This window comes from Pantherophis guttatus, chromosome 3 (assembly GCF_059756535.1).
Source record: "Pantherophis guttatus breed Tessera chromosome 3, ASM5975653v1, whole genome shotgun sequence".
Taxonomy (NCBI): Eukaryota; Metazoa; Chordata; class Lepidosauria; order Squamata; family Colubridae; genus Pantherophis; species Pantherophis guttatus.
Window position 1 is genome coordinate 84,175,908 of NC_142065.1, and position 16,974 is coordinate 84,192,881.

Below are 16,974 nucleotides of genomic sequence, written 5' to 3' on the forward strand. Positions count from 1 at the left end.
TATCATCTATTGTGCATTTTGTTTTCTTGCCTAAGTGCAGGACCTTACTGTTCTTGCCACTGAATTGCATTAAGTTCGATAGGGCTCAGCATTCAAATCTGTCAAGGTCCTCCTGAATCTTGAGTCTATCTTCTAAAGTGCTAACAATTAGCTACAAATTGATGTCATCTGCAAATTATAGACAGTGTTATAGGCAGTGTTTCATTCACAGAACATGCATATATTGTAAGTATATGAAATTTAAATTATGAGAGGAAATTTAAAAAGAATAACTACAGAGATCTAATTTTATTCTGGCAAAGCAATATAATTCTTAATTTTTACCCGAATAGAACCCTCATTTGTGTAAGAAAGGCTAGGGAACATTAATAGTTTAATAGATTAATAGGTAATCATGTTAATATAATTGACTCAAACATCTACTTTACATTGCTAAATTTCTTCTTTTTAAACAAATAGAAGCTGGGAGCTTTGAAGTTTTGTAAGCAGAAGTATTTAATTGTTTCTGTGCTTTTCACTTTTTAAAAAGGAAACATCTCTTTTTTTTATATCTGCAGAATATTTTAGCTCTCAACCCTCGTATACAAACTCATGCATCTTTGAATTCAACTGCAGCAAAAAAAGTAGAGAAAAAGCACTGGAAAAGGAATGCAGATAAAAACTGTTCAGTAAGTATCACAACTATTATTATTATTAACTTTGGATCTGGGTGAAAGCTGAGTTCCTTAGTTGTACACTAGATTGCAATCATTGTATATCAGTAAGTAAACGTTGTACTCTTTATTTCCCAAACTGTGGTTTGTAATCTTGCTTTGGAGAGATTTTTCAATCTATTTTTTTTAATGGCTCAAATGACATGGCAAGTTGAGGTTTAATGAACTTACGAACTGTCAAATCAATAGGATAGAAGGGAACATGACAACTAGCAGATCTAGCTTCTCCTCTATCCTACGGCCTCCTTGCACTAAACGCCTTACATAAAGGATTCTGGAAGACAGAAAAAGGGCTTCCTTTTTCTCTTTTTGGAGGTATTAGCGTCTGCTTGATTTAAAAGAGCATCTATTGTGTTTTTATTTACAACTGTTTTGATTACTCTGTTAGCCTGCTAGGCTGGACATAAATGATTGTAATAAATATAAAGAGAAAATAGGATAAAGCTCAGTTTCATGCAAGCTTTTATGTCTGGATATCCTTGGAAAATGATGTGCTTTTGTCCTAGCTACACCTCTGATAGGAAGAAAAAAATATTCTGAAATATTCAGGTTTCCAATCTTGGACATTTTAGGATAGAGAAAAAAGGATGCTGCTTTCCTGAGTATCAACCCCAGAGGGAGTGGCATTTAAATTGCTGCTACAATTCCTTTTTCCATTCCCTTTTTCCTTGGACTTTTCCTTTTCTTGAACACCACTGTAAGTGGCAGAGATCCGTTAGCTCAAATCAAAACAGATTTAAGTGTCTTATGAGAAGCCATGTGGTATAGCGGTTAAGAACTTTTGGACCAGGAAAATACAGATTCAAATTCACTTAAGACACAGAAACTCACTGGGTGATTTTGGCTGAATATCATTCTCTTTCATCCCAAACCTACTTAACAGAATTGCTGTTGTGGGTATAAAAATGAAGGAAATTCCCATGTAAGCTGCCTTGAGCTCCTGAAGGAAAGGTAGGATATAAATCTAACAAAATGAATAAAACAATGTGGCAGGGATTGTTGATTTTGAAATAATGCCTCAGGCTTGTTAGCTCTGGTGGGAGTGACGAAAGAAGCTATGAATGATTTAATGAGCCATTTGCAGTTATACTGCTGTAGAGGCATAAAAATAAATAAATAAACTTAGTGCAGTATATTAACATAAACATTTCCTTTCCAGAATATCTTTAAGTTGAAATATGGTAAGTCTAATTAAGAACAAAAACAAAAATCTATCTAAAATCCTATTGGGTGATGCTTTTAGTACATTGGAATGCAGCCTTGATCTTACAATTTTGAAAGCATGTAGTGGGTGCCTACTTACAATATGTCTGGCCAAGCATGCATGGCCAATCACAAATCATCCTTATCAGAAAGCAAACTAATCCCCAAGAGTATTTTATAAGTATTTTATAATCCCAGTAGAGTTTAAGAAGGGATATGTTGGTAGAAATACAGGGTGATGTTTACTTATGTTTTATGCTTGATATTGTAAACCCAGCCTGGATCTTTTTGGAATGTGTGTGTGTGTTCATTCATTCATTCATGAAGCAAGATTGGCACACTGCCAGCATTCCATTAGTAGCTGTCAGTGCCCTAGAATAGCGCTTTTGGGCATCAGCGACCGGTTCAGGGATGGGTTCTACTTACCTTTACTTCTCAATGGGGCCGCGCGCACATGCACAGAAGCATTTTGATGATGTTGGAGTGGGTGGGCGGAGCCTCCCTCCAGTTTTACTACCGGTTCTATAGAACCAGTCCGAACCGGGGGCAACCCACCACTGGACCGGTTCCATGGAGAGAGGTTTTTCCGTGGACTGGAAGGGACATGGTTTCACATGCTGCCTATATCCCATGGATAATAACAACAACAACAACAACAACAACAACAACAACAACAATAATAATAATTTTATTTCTATACCGCCCTTCTCCCGAAGGACTCAGGGCGGTGTACAGCCTATTTAAAAACAGAATAGACATCAATTTAAAATAATTTAAAAGTATTAAATAAATTTGGCTTAATTTAAAACCCCAAAAGTTTAAAACATCCAATATAAAATTATGTTGCTAACCCAGCCTGGCGGAACAATAGGGTCTTGAGTGCGCAGCGAAATACCCGGAGGTCAGAAATCTTACGAATTTCCGGGGGCAGTTCATTCCACAGGGCTGGGGCTCCCACAGAGAAGGCCCTCCCCCTGGGTATCGCCAGCCGACATGACTTGGCCGATGGCACCCTGAGGAGACCCTCTCTGTGGGAGCGGACTGGTCGGTGGGAAGCTATTGGTGGCAGAAGACGGTCTCGAAGGTACCCGGGTCCTATGCCATGGAGCGCTTTAAAGGTGGTGACCAACACCTTGAATCGCACCCGGAAGACCACTGGGAGCCAGTGCAGCTCGCGCAGGAGGGGTGTCACGTGGGCGCAACGGGTTGCACCCATAACCACCCGCGCGGCCGCATTCTGGACCAGTTGGAGCCTCCGAGTGCTCTTCAAGGGGAGCCCCATGTAGAGAGCATTACAGTAGTCCAACCGGGAGGTAACAAGGGTGTGAGTGACTGTGCCCAGGGCGTCCCGGTCCAGAAAGGGCTGCAACTGGCGAATCAGGCGGACCTGATAAAAGGCTCCCCTGGCCACGGCTGTCATATGCTCTTCTAAAGACAGCCGTGCGTCCAGGAGGACACCCAGATTGCGAGCCCTCTCTGTGGGGGGCAAAGATTCACCCCCAATAGTCAGCGATGGCACCTGCTGACTATATCGGGACGCCGGAAGCCACAACCACTCGGTCTTGGAAGGGTTGAGTCTGAGCCTGTTCCTCCCCATCCAGACCCGCACGGCCTCCAGGCAGCGAGACATCACATCAAGGGCATCGTTGGGGTGGTCTGGGGTGGAGATGTACAGCTGAGTGTCATCAGCGTACAGATGACACTTCACCCCAAAACCACAGATGATCTCACCCAGCGGCTTCACATAAATGTTGAACAGGAGGACCGACCCTTGCAGCACTCCCCATGCGAGATGCCTCGAGGTCGACCTCTGTCCCCCTGCCAACACAAACTGCGAGCGGTCGGAGAGGAAGAAGGAGAACCACCGCAGAACGGTGCCCCCTATTCCTAACCCCCTCAACCGCTGCAGCATGATACCACGGTCGATGGTATCAAAAGCCGCTGAGAGATCTAATAGGACTAGGACAGAGGAGCAGCCCCTGTCCCGAGCCCTCCAGAGATCATCCACCAACGCGACCAATGCTGTTTCTGTGCTGTACCCCTGCCTGAAGCCCGACTGGCACGGGTCCCGATAGATAGCTTCATCCAGGTGTCGGGGAAGCTGTCGTGCCACCATGCTCTCAACAACCTGGGGATGGGGTTTGCTTGTTTGCACGGCCCAATTTCTGCATGGCACAGCTGGGTACTGGTCCACGGACTGGGGATTGGGAACTCCTGCCCTAGAATTTCACCAAGTCTACCTTGTTTGGGCAAATGTTCGAATAGAATGATGGTCAGGCACCAGGATTGGAAAAGAGATGAACAAACTGCTGAAGAGTTTGAGAAAAGATTACTAAACCCTGAAGAAGGAAAAAGCACATGAAAGAAACAACAACAAAAAAATTGTAATGTTATTTTGTATAGAAGACATGATAGAGACTTTCAAGATTCTGTTATAATATCCTGTAAAAATAAAGAGCAACCTTGAAACCCTTTCTGCTCTTGTTTCTTCTCCTTGCTACTTCAAAGGGTTGGCAAGGTATCTTCCAATTCAAATACAACCGGCATGTAAAAGATAATCTGCCCACAGAAGTGGGGATGGTGTGGAAAATATTTCCGAACGTAGTTTTCTAGAGAATAAAAGAAAAGAAGGAATTTGCAAGATTGTGTTAAATAACCTTACAATAACAACAGAGCCGGTCCTGGTTGTGCTTCTTGTCTAGTCTGCCTGGTGGTGCTAACACAAGTTGTCCTATTTTACTGAAAATAGCCCACTATTCAAAGACAGTCTCCATTTCAAAAATGGAGAAATTTGTCACTGAACTACAATTCCCAGTATCCCAAGCTAAAAAGCTCATAGTGGGAAATGATGGCAGTTGTCCAGGAACAAAAAGCCATGATTTCCCTATTATTTTGTGGATATCCAAAGGAGCAACATGCAAGTTATCTTTTCATGTATGGTGAGATGGTCTATATATACTTTTATATACACTTATATTTTTATATAAGTATATGCAAGTATATCTAAGTATGTGTACACACACACACACACACACACACACACACAAGATGGATTCAACGACATCAGCCAGAATTGCAGCCTCAATTGGCAAAAGAAAGTTCAGGACCGTATAGGTTGGAAACATGTGGAATAGGCCTTCATCCTGCAGTGGATAGACAATGGTTAAAATGATGATGATATACATATACTTATATTATACTTTTAAGAGGAGATTAGACAATTGCTTTTTTTTCAAAATTGGCAACCATACCTATACATTAGCATCTGCACATTTTATTAAAATAGTTTACTCTTGGGGGTGGGGAGGCATAAGTGGCCTGTTTCCTTGCATGGGTCAGTGACTTTCTGGTTTGAGGTTGATGATGGCAAAATAGATCAGATGGGAGAATGAGTAGAGAACATTGGAAAGAGCCATGGTGGTGCAGTGGTTAGAATGGTCATGTATTGCAGGCTAATTCTGCTGAGTGCCAGCAGTTCGATTCTCAACAGCTCAAAGTTGACTCAGCCCCCCATCCTTCAAAGATTAGTAACCCAGATTGTTGGGGGCAATATACCCTATTTCTCCGAAAATAAGACATCCCCTGATAATAAGCCCAATCGGGCTTTTGAGTGCATGTGCTAAAATAAGCCTCCCCCCCGAAAATAAGCCCTCCCCAAAAATACTTAAACGAGAGCTGGAAATCAGGTAAGATGGCAAGAGGAGCCCCATCTTGCTCCACGTGCCCCAAAATAATAAGACCTCCCCAAAAATAAGGCCAAGTGCTTACTTTGGGGTTCAAAATAATATAAGACAGGGTCTTATTTTCGGGGAAACATGGTACTGACTTTGTAAACTACTTAGAGAGGGCTGTAAAACACTGAAGACTCGATGTTATAAAGAACCATTGAATTAATCAACAATTCTTCTTCATTGTATGTGCATGTGTTAGCTTAGTACTGTAAATACCAGAGCAGGAACTTTTAAGACTGAGAAAACTAAGGACATTTTGCCCACCGCTAAGCCTAGTAAATAAGTAGGAGCCCCAACTTTCAAGAAAAAATATTGAACCATTTGATCATTTCAAGGAAGCTTATTTTGAATGTTTTCCTTTCTGGGACATTTGCTCCCCATAGGCCACCTCTGTAGAAGGTGCAATTTGGATCCAGTGCAAATACCTTTGGGTGGATTAACTATTTAAACATCAGTCCTATTTGTATTAAAATTATGTACAGTTAACAGCAATTCTATGTAGATCACTCTGTAATCATTACTTGGTAATCATAATCCAGTAGTAATTTCAGATATATGTGTAGTAAAATACTACTTCTATGAAATCTTTATCTTTTAAATCGTAAATATTAACCAGTAATTGGTATAATTTATTAACAGGCATCAAAGGAAAGTACTTAGACAGATTACTCTTTGAACTGATGCATCCTAGTTTTGTTTACATTATTTTTCTGAAGTTATGAACAAATGTTTGCCATTTGTAGAAACTGCACAAACATATACTTGGCATGACTGTAGAATCTGGATAATTACAAATAATATTATATTCCAGATATTATATCGGATGGACAACCTGCTTCCCTTCTTTCAGCTCCCTTCAGTTGAACAAGTTCAGCTTAACAGCTAAAAGGCATAAAGTTCCTTCCTTCTGGCTTTAGGCCATCTCAGAGGTTATTAGAATTGATCCAGCAGATCATTACTGGGATAAAGGTGTACTCTCAAATCAAACAAATTAATGTGTGATAATGGAGATTAGACTATTGTATGTTGGAACCCGATACCAAAGTTGCTTAGTTGACAAGTGTTTCTGCCAGTGCAGCCATTTCCCTAAACAAATAGAGTTTATGTTTTTTTGATGGGGGATTTTGCTTAGCTTGACTGTTAGCTTCCGCTTATATTATATCTGAAGTCGATGGGAATTGAGATTCTTAAGCTCTTGGAGGATTCGCTCAAAAGAACAAACTGCATTCTTTTGATTATCTGCTATACTTTTCAAGTTCTTTGTATTTTCCTAGTTTGTATGCGTAGTTGAAAGGGTTATTGACTTTGTTTAGATTAAAGCGTGAATGACTAATGCCTTTGGTTTGAATTCACAACTGACTACAACCATTTAGATGAAACCAGTAATATTTGAGAAGTCTTTAAAAATGAATTGCAAAATAAACAGAATTTTATAAGTTTGTTGTAGCAGCTTCATAAGAAGGCAGGAGAAAGAAGCAATGCAGTCTGTAGCTCCCAAGTGAGGTTAGTCTGTTTTAGCAGTATGGAGAGAGCCTTGCCTTCTGATGCTTCTTTTGAAAAATTTATATAAGTTCTGATTTCATGGACCATTTTACACTGAAGAGGTAAATATACAGTGGACAATTTTGCATACTTTTCTTGTAACAGCTTCTGAAAAGCATCTTTACCATAAGGTGTCCAGATTAAACATAGGGAAATATAATGTATACTGTTGCTAGGCAACTTAAGCACTACTATTTTTGAAAACATCTTGCCATTTGGGTGGTAGTTAGAAAATACTTGCAAGAGGAAATTTAAGGAGAAATATCAGAGAAAAAAAGTTATAACACCTTGCAGTCTTGGCAAAAGTTTTAATAATGGAGAACTGGCATGGATCATAACTTAGTGTTAATAAAATGAATCAAGTCTTTCTTCAGTTTTTTTTCATATTGTGTTTCTAGTCCTGCTTTGGCATAAATACAGAGTGTTCAAGAGCAATTGCTTCTCTATTGTTTGTTGTTGTTAGTCGCGAAGTCGTGTCCAATCCATTGCGACCCCATGGACAACATTCCTCCAGGCCTTCCTGTCCTCTACCATCCCCCAGAGTCCATTTAAGCTCACACCGACTGCTTCAGTGACTCCATCCAGCCACCTCATTCTCTGTCGTTTCCTTTTTCTTTTGGCCTCAATCGTTCCCAGCGTTAGGCTCTTCTCTAGTGAGTCCTTCTTCCCATTAGATGGCCAAAGTGTTTGAGTTTCATCTTCAGGATCTGGCCTTCTAAAGAGCAGTCAGGGTTGATTTCTAGGACTGACCGGTTTGACTGCCTTGCAGTCCAAGGGACTCACAGGAATCTTCTCCAGCACCGTAGTTCAAAGGACTCAATTCTTTGGAGCTCAGCTTTCCTTATGGTCCAACTTTCACAGCCATACATTGCAACTGGGAAAACCATAGCCTTGACCATACACACTTTTGTTGGCAGGGTGATGTCTCTGCTTTTTAGTATGCTGTCTAGATTTGCCATAGTTTTCCTCCCCAGGATCAAGCGTCTTTTAATTTCTTGGCTGCAGTCCCCATCTGTGGTGATCTTGGAGCCCAAGAAAATTAAATCTGTCACTACCTCTATTTCTTTCCCATCTATTTGCCAAAAATTGAGAAGGACGGATGCCATGATCTTAGTTTTCTTAATGTTGAGTTTCAAGTCAACTTTTGCACTCTCCTTCTTCACCCACATCAAAAGGCTCTTTAGTTCCTCTTTACTTTCTGCCATTAGAGTGGTATCATCTGCATATCTGAAGTTGTTGATATTTCTCTTGGCAATCTTAATTCCAATTTTTGATTCATCTAACCCCGCCTTTCTCATGATGTGCTCTTCATATAACTTAAATAGACAGGGTGACAGTATACAGCCTTGCCAAACTCCTTTTTCAATTTTGAACCGATCAGTGGTTCCGTGTCCAGTTCTCACTGTTGCTTCTTGACTCGCATATAGGTTACTCAGGAGACTTAAAATAAGATGGTCTGGTACTCCCATCTCTTTAAGAACTTGCCACAATTTGTTGTGATCCACACAATCAAAGGCTTTAGCATAGTCAATGAAGCAGAAGTAAATGTTTTTCTGGAACTCCCTATCTTTCTCTATGATCCAGCGTATGTTGACAATTTGATCTCTAGTTCCTCTGCCTCTTCAAAATCCTGCCTGTACTTCTGGTAGTTCTTAGTCAACATACTGCTGTAGGATTTTGAGCATAACTTTGTTAGCATGTGAAATGAGTGCAATGGTGCAGTAGTTTGAACATTCTTTGGCATTGCCCTTCTTTGGAATTGGAATGTAAACTGACGTTTTCCAATCCTGTGGCCACTGTTGAGTTTTCCAAATTTGCTGGCAAATTGAGTGTAGCACTTTTACTGCATCGTCTTTTAAGATTTTGAATAGTTCAGCTGGAATACTGTCTCCTCCACTAGCTTTGTTGTTGTTCAGACTTCTTAAGGCTCATTTGACTTTACATTCCAGGATGTCTGGCTCGAGGTCAGTGACCACCCCAACGTGACTATCAGGGACGTTAAGTTTGTTCTTGTATAGTTCTTCTGTGTAATTTTGCCACCGCTTCTTAATCTCTTCTGCCTCTGTTAAGTCCCTGCCATTTTGGTCCTTTATCATGCCCATCTTTGCATGAAACGTTCCTTCATATCTCCAATTTTCTTGAAGAGATCTCTGGTCTTCCCTATTCTATTGTTTTCTTCTATTTCTTTGCACTGTTCATTTGAAAAGGTATCTTATCTCTTCTAGCTATTCTCTGGAATTCTGCATTCAATTGGGTGTATCTTTCTCCCTTGTCTTTTGCTTCCCTTCTTTCCTCAGCTATTTGCAAAGCTTCCTCAGACAGCCATTTTGCTTTCTTGCATTTCTTTTTCTTTGGTTTCAGTTGCTACCTCTTGTACAATGTTGCAAACCTCCGTCCATGGTTCTTCAGGCACTCTATCAGATCTAATTCCTTAAATCTATTTGTCACCTCTACTGTATATTCATCAGGGATATTATTTAGTTCATACCTGAGTGTCCTAATGCTTTTCCCTACTTTCTTGAATTTAAGCCTAAATTTTGCAACGAGAAACTCATGATCTGAGCCACAGTCAGCTCCTGGTCTTGTTTATACTGACTGTATAGAGCTTCTCCATCTTTGGTTGGAGAGCACATACAGTAGTGGCCAAAATTGTGGAAACCTTTTGGAAAAAGTGTATTTTCTAAAACTAGCTAATAACACCACTTTTTCTTTTTGGAGTAGTACCATAAAATTATATATCAATGGAAAGATAATTTAATCAAGAATGTAATGCAATAACTTTTATGAAGGATTTGCTACTAGAATAGCAGTTACAGTATAAAGAAGAAAAGTGAAACATGTAGAAAAAATGAGATATACAAAAATTATCACGATAGAAAAACCGCGATATACAAAAATTATCACGTCAGTTAATATTTAGTTGGGTAACCTTTAGCATGAATTTCGGCCTTACAACGTTTTCCCGTGGAGTGAACCAAGTCTTTTAGTTCTGCAGCAGTTATAATGTGAAACCAAGATTGAATGGGTTTTATTATTAACTGGGTTTTATTGCTGAGTCGCTTCTGACTAACAAGTTTCTTTAGTCAGCTCCATAGATTTTCAATTGGGTTAAGGTCTGGGCTATTCCAGCAGTGGAATATGATTATCTTGAAACTCCCCCCCCCAAAAAAAGTGGTGTTATTAGCCATCAAACCTCAAAAATACTTTTCCCAAAAGGTTTTCCCAATTTTGGCCACTACTGTAGTGAATCTGATTTCTGTGTTGACCATCTGGTGATGTCCATATGTAGAGTCGTCTCTTGGGTTGTTGGAAAACAGTGTTTGCTATGACCATCGTATTCTCTTGACAAAATTCAATCAGTCTGTTCCCTGCTTCATTTTGTAATGCAAGGCCAAACTTGCCTGTTATTCTGGTTATCTTTTGGCTTCCTACTTTAGCATTCCAATCCCCCATGATGATAAGGACATCATTAATTCCAGAAGGTGTTATAGGGCTTCATAGAACCGGTCAACTTCATCCTCTTCAGCACCAGTAGTTGGGGCATAGATTTAGACTACTGTGATGTTGAATGGTTTGCCTTGGATTCGAGCTGAGATCATTCTGTCATTTTGGGGTTTGTATCCCAGTACTGCTTTTCCTACTCTTTTATTGACTATGAAGGCCACTCCATTTCTTCTGAGGGATTCTTGCCCGCAGAAGTATACCTGATGGTCATCTGATTTAAATTCACTCATTCCTGTCCATTTTAGTTTGCTGATTCCTAAGTTGTCGATGTTCAGTCTTGTCATCTCTTGTTTGAACACGTCCAGCTTGCCTTGATTCATGGATCTTACATTCCAGGTTCTTATGGAGTATAGATCTTTACAGCATCGGACTTTCCTTTCACCACCAGATACAGCCACAGCTGAGTGGCCTTTCGGCTTTGGCCCAGTCACTTCACTCTTTCTGGCGCTACTAGTACTAGCCCTCTGCTCTTCCCCAGTAGCATATTGGACACCTTCCAACCTGAGGGGCTCACCTTCCAGCGTCATATCTTTTTGCCTTTTGGGGCTTCCATGGCAAAGATTGGGTTGCCATTTCCTTCTCCAGTGGATCACGTTTTGTCAGAGCTCTCTGTTATGACCTGTCCATCTTGGGTGGCCCTGCATGGCATAGATCATAGCTTCATTGAGCTACACAAGCCCCTTCACTACAACAAGGCAGTAATCCATGAAGGGGTTCTGTATTATATTAACTACAAATTGCTGAGTCACTCAAACTGGGACAAAACGTGACTAATCATAAGCACAATTAATAGAAACAACCCAAAGTTAATAATGTTTATAAAATAAGCTGCTTTTATAACCAGTAATGATTAATCAAATGTAATATTATCTTGGTTTTGTAAATATGCATGGGGATTACATATGTGATGCCACAGAACTAGATATTGCATTATAGCTGAATACAGTATCAATACTTTGAAGTGTGTTTCTTTGTATACATATTTATTATTTTGGTAGAATTAGTATACTACTACTCATTTACTTTTAGTAGGCTAGTAGACAAAGATTGATGTGAAAGATACTGGTATTTGCCAATTAGAGAGAAACTATGAAAATGGAAATTCAAGAATTTGAGGAAACTATATTGGTATATAATGCTGTTGAAAATTTTGGGCTATGGAGTATAGGAAAAGAAAAGAAACCATTATAACCGACTTATCCAAAAATTAAGAAAGAAGGTACACTATTTTCTGCCTGACATGAGTGGGTCTTAGTTCTAGTCTATGTTTCAGTTTAATTAAAAAGTTCAAATTTTTATAATTTTACTTATGGACTCTGATTTGGTAACATTTGTTCCTATATGTATAACATTTGTTCTATATGTAGAATTAAAATAGAAGATATTAAAACAGAACATAAATTCAGTTGATTTAGTTAAAATTTAGTTGAAAATTTAGTTGAAATAATGAACAAAGTCATGATGGCAGAGTGAGAGACCAGAGTATAAACTAGTTGACAGATATCATGGTAGATGACAAACAGTTGTGTATGAAGTAAGTTATTTTTAGATGTTTCATTGGTATCCTTGATATTGATGATGATTGCTTAATTGATTGGTTTGTAGCTTATTGTTACTTAAGACTACTGAAAAAAGAACACAGTCAAAATCTGATTGTATTAAAAAAAAAGCCATCACACAACAAAGCTTGTTATTGTCGTCTTTTAACGACCCCATAATCCCTTGCAGGGTGGAGTCTGGGCAACTGAATGGAGCTACAGGAGTGTTTACTGGCTGGATGCCCTTCTTGTCACCAATACAGAGTTTTGTTCAGCAGATATATTCTCATTATGCCCAGAGAGAGAAATATCTGCCTCTACCTAGGATCCAACTCATAGCCTTCTGATTGTGAGGCGAGAGCTCCACCTCTAGGCCACCGCACCACTCCACACAACAAAGCTTGATATCCTTATTGCTAATTCAAGGGTCCCCAACCCACGGCCACAGCCTGTTCAAAACTGGGCTGCAGGAGAGATGGGCAGAGGGCATTTGTGCTCGCAAGCGGAAGCTCCATTTGCACGAGTGGAGGGTGCTTGTGCTCACGTGCAAATGGAGCTGTGCATGTGTGCATGCGCCTGCCACTCACATGCCTCCACCATGCCGGACCAGGCCGCCAAGTTGGAAAAGTTAGGGACTGCTGTGCTAATTCAAACTAAATACAGTATGCCTAACTAAAGAGGCAAGTCTTGTTTCCTTTCCAAAAAGCTTTCTAAAAGACTGACTGAATGAAAATTCTGAATGAATCTTCTGAGGAAAAGTGATTCATAACTTACTAGCAAAGTATCTTAGTATTTTAAAAAAACTGATACCTAGACAAATTTACCAAAATAAGAAACTCTTTAGATAATTAGGACACAAGCTGAAAAGGCCTTTAAAGATTTTTGTTTTACTGTTTTTGAAACATACCTTAAATTGTGCCTACTAAACAACAGACAGTTAATGCAGGAATTCCATCAAAAGTCTCATGTTGTCCTATATATCAGTTAACTATCCTAGCAACCATATTTTTCACTTATTGAAGTTTTCAGATACTTTTCAAGAATAGAATGCACTGTATTAATCAAAGTGGGATATAACTAAGCATGGATATTTGTTTCTGAGGCAACCAAACCCAGAAACTGTCACAAATTTATGTCAGCTGATTTACAGCTTGATTACAATTACTTTTTTGAAGAAAGTGTAACAGAGGAATAAAATCTCACTGAGATATTTTTTTTTAAAAAAAAGATTGCAGTGAAAGATCCATAGCCTGAGAAAACCATCTAGAAACAGATTTCGTATAGAATAGAATAGAATTCTTTATTGACCAAGTGTGATTGGATACACAAGGAATTTGTCTTGGTGCATATGCTCTCAGTGTACATAAAATAAAAAATACGTTCATCAAGAATCATAAGGTACAACACTTAATGATAATCATAGGGAAACAGTCAATATAATTCTTGAGGATACCAGCAACAAGGTTACAGTCATACAATCATAAGTGGGAGGAAATGGGTGATAGGAACGATGAGAAGATTAATAGTAATGTATCTTTCTTACTTATGGGTCTGCATGAAAGCAATACGGATTCTGCTGGATAAATTAGGGAATGTTTGATAGTTCAACAGAATGGAAAATCCGGATGAATGGAAAATCCTGAGGAAACCGATGGGGAACAATCTTGATGAAAGGAATCCTCCAGAAAGTTGTGGTTACTAAAGCAGACTTGAATATTACAAATTCATAGTATGAAAATATGCTGAGTGGAATAGTGCAGGAATCTAAGAATGGGCCAACTTTCTCATCTTTCTTTGGTTACTTCATAGATACCATTATTCCTTGGAGTTTTTTAGAAATGTATAGTTCTAAAGCAACAATTACTTTTAATGTAAACGAGATTGAAAAACATAGTTAATTAGATTGTGATCCACTGTAGCTATCCAATATCTCTTCATTCTCATTATCCATCAAAACTCTAGTTTTATCAACTTTTTCAGAGCAAATTGAATTCTTTAGCAAAGCTGGCAGGCACTGGTGAATAAAATACAAGATACAAAATGTGTGTGTATAAAGAGCACTTATTTGAGCTTCTCAATAGGGGAATATACAAAATAGAAAATGTATTTTGTTTCAAGCTTGGATGATAAATGTTGTGTGCATTCTTGTAGAAGTAAACTTACAATGCCTTAAGTGTTCCATGTTTTGATGGAACAATATTTTTTTCTCAACAGCAGTAGGAGTAGAAGGGATGAAACATCCCTACCTACCTTAGTTGGCAACCCAACTTGCAGAAAAATTGGACAAAGGAATTATTTTTATTTTAAAAATTATAAAATTCCCTAGCAGAAAAATCACAATTTAACTCCCCATCCTACTCAAAAGATTTAGTTTTCAGTTCTTAAAAACAAACAAACAAACAAATCTGCCTTGAGGAACTTACCTATTTCATTAACAAGACAAAAGAATTTATGTCATCAGTATTTTTTTCAAATATCAATTGTCTGCTAGGAGATAAACAAGCAAAAATGGGCAAATTGAAATTGTAATGGACTGTGTTCTTTTTTCTTCTAGTATGTTTCTTTTAAAAATTATTCCCCAGAAAATAAAAATAAAATAAAAATCCTTTGACTAATTGCTCTATAGGTTGATAGCAAATACTTGTACTTAACCTTTAGGTTAAAGCAGTAGATTTGATGTTTTTTTTATTTGCAGTTAAAGGCAGCTCCATTTTAACTCTTTCAGGAATAAATACAACTGCATCAATAGTATCAGCGAGCAAATCAAAGCAAAAGAGATGTTAACGACCAGGTTCTACCACCAGAAAACAAAGTCATTCTGAAAGCTTAACATAACAGAGCAGTCATGCATATATTCAACTACCTAACCAGAATATCCTTTTAGACTTAGCATTTATCATCATCCACAAAAAAAGGTCGAGCAAATGTTCCATCAAATCGACAGCCTTAGGAATCTCAATATCAACAAGGTGTGAAGTTTAACAAATCAGCTCAATCTAAAACAAAAGTCTTTACATTTTTAAAAGTATCCTGAAATTTCACGAGCAGCAGGATACAAGAGCAAGCATACAGCATCCACATACCCCTGCTCATACCTGCATACTAAGAATCTATTTTTAATTACATTTTGAAATACGCTTAACTTTTATTTAAAAGATCGATAAAACATGCACATCGTTGTGTTTAACTGCGTACTTCATTTACTTGTTTTCTTTTCAGACAGGACTGCTGGCATGCAACTTTCCCATAGCGAGAACTTTGTACATAAAAAAGAAGCAAAGCAGGTAGTCCTTGACAGTTCATTTAATGACTGTTTGAAGTTACAATGGTACAGAAAAAAATGACTTACGACTGTTTTTCACATTTACAAAAATGCACTGCAGCATTTCCATGGTCCACATGATCAAACTTGGCAACTCATTCATATTTATGATGGTTGCAGTATCCTGGTGTCATGTGATCACCTTCTGTGACTTTCTGACAAGCAAAGTCAATCAGGAAGCCAGATTCATTTAAGAAAAGTGTTGCTAACTTAACAACTAAAATGATTCCCTTAACAACAGTGGCAAGAAAGGTCATAAAATGGGGCAAAACTCACTTAACAAGTGAGTTTGTTAACTCCCATAGCCACAGAAATGTTGGCCTCAGTTATGGTCGTAAATTGAGGACTACCTGTAATTTATTAGTGAGAATGGCAGTCAGGCATCTTCATGCCATCTTCTTATGTATGGCCATGTGTTTTAAATGCTTAAGTCGTGCTTTCCTCTCAGCACTCCACTTCCATATAATTGCACGCAGTCTAAACCAGTAGCAGCAGGACACGACTGCTGGATTAAGTTTGAAAAAGCTCAGTGAGTATCCACAAAGGAGCAGATCAGTCACAGAATTTGGAACTATCAGATCACTTGAAAAATGCCACTTGAAAAAGCTAAATATTGTTGTAAGAATTGAACAAAACAGTGTATTTTGTTCTTAAAACTGGTGCCTGTAGACAGCACCTTTCATCAGTTTGTTACACAATCCTGTCTGAGCCCTTACTGAAATCTTCATCCTTGCAGGATTCAGGGATGTCTGTCTGTAGTTGTTATTTCAAGTGAAAGGGTTCTTCCTTGGAGAGGTAATTAATGATAATTCAGTGATTTCAATGAAAGGTTATTTTCTATATTTCTTACTACATATCTTCAAGAGACGTTTAGTAGAAACTGCTATCTTCTTCACCCCAAAAGAGTTTTCTGAGCATTGCTTACTGAAAGTGGCTTGGATGTGCCAGTCATAACTAGTAGAACTGAAATGTAGCTTGGTAAAGGTTGGAATGGGAGAACTTGGCTTGGATGCCTTGATGCACTGTACACTGTACACTGTACACTTGTACAAGAATTCTTCTCCAAAGGACATATCTCATGTCCTTTGGAGACTGGGCAAAGAGATGTTGCAAAAGGAACAGTCAAATAAGAGATAGCATGGATATGGCTGGATTGTGGGCAGGGCAATAGGCTTAGAAGAGACCTTCCCTAGTTTCTCAGACTGTAAAGTGTCGGCATCTACTCAAGTGAGATCAACTCTGCTGCAGGTAATTTACAGTTCAATTTTTACCCTGTTCCCCCCCCCCTCAGTCTGTGTCATAAATCACATTCTCTAACCAGGCACTCTTGTGGGCTGTAGAAAACCTGCCTCACAATCTGGCTTTGGTAATCTGAGATCCAAGCTTGGAAGAAGGTATGCCTGGAACGTGCTCCCTACTTG

The 16,974-nt window shown here is 38.9% G+C and overlaps 1 protein-coding gene across 1 annotated transcript in view; it reads left to right on the top strand.

Moving 5' to 3' along the window:
* DPYD (dihydropyrimidine dehydrogenase) overlaps nucleotides 1-16,974 on the top strand; it is a 584,219-nt gene that overhangs the window by 40,762 nt on the left and 526,483 nt on the right. Inside the window, exon 2 of the mRNA XM_034437263.3 lies at nucleotides 558-668. Coding sequence (XP_034293154.2) covers nucleotides 558-668 — 111 coding nt within the window. The remainder of the gene's footprint in view (nucleotides 1-557; nucleotides 669-16,974) is intronic.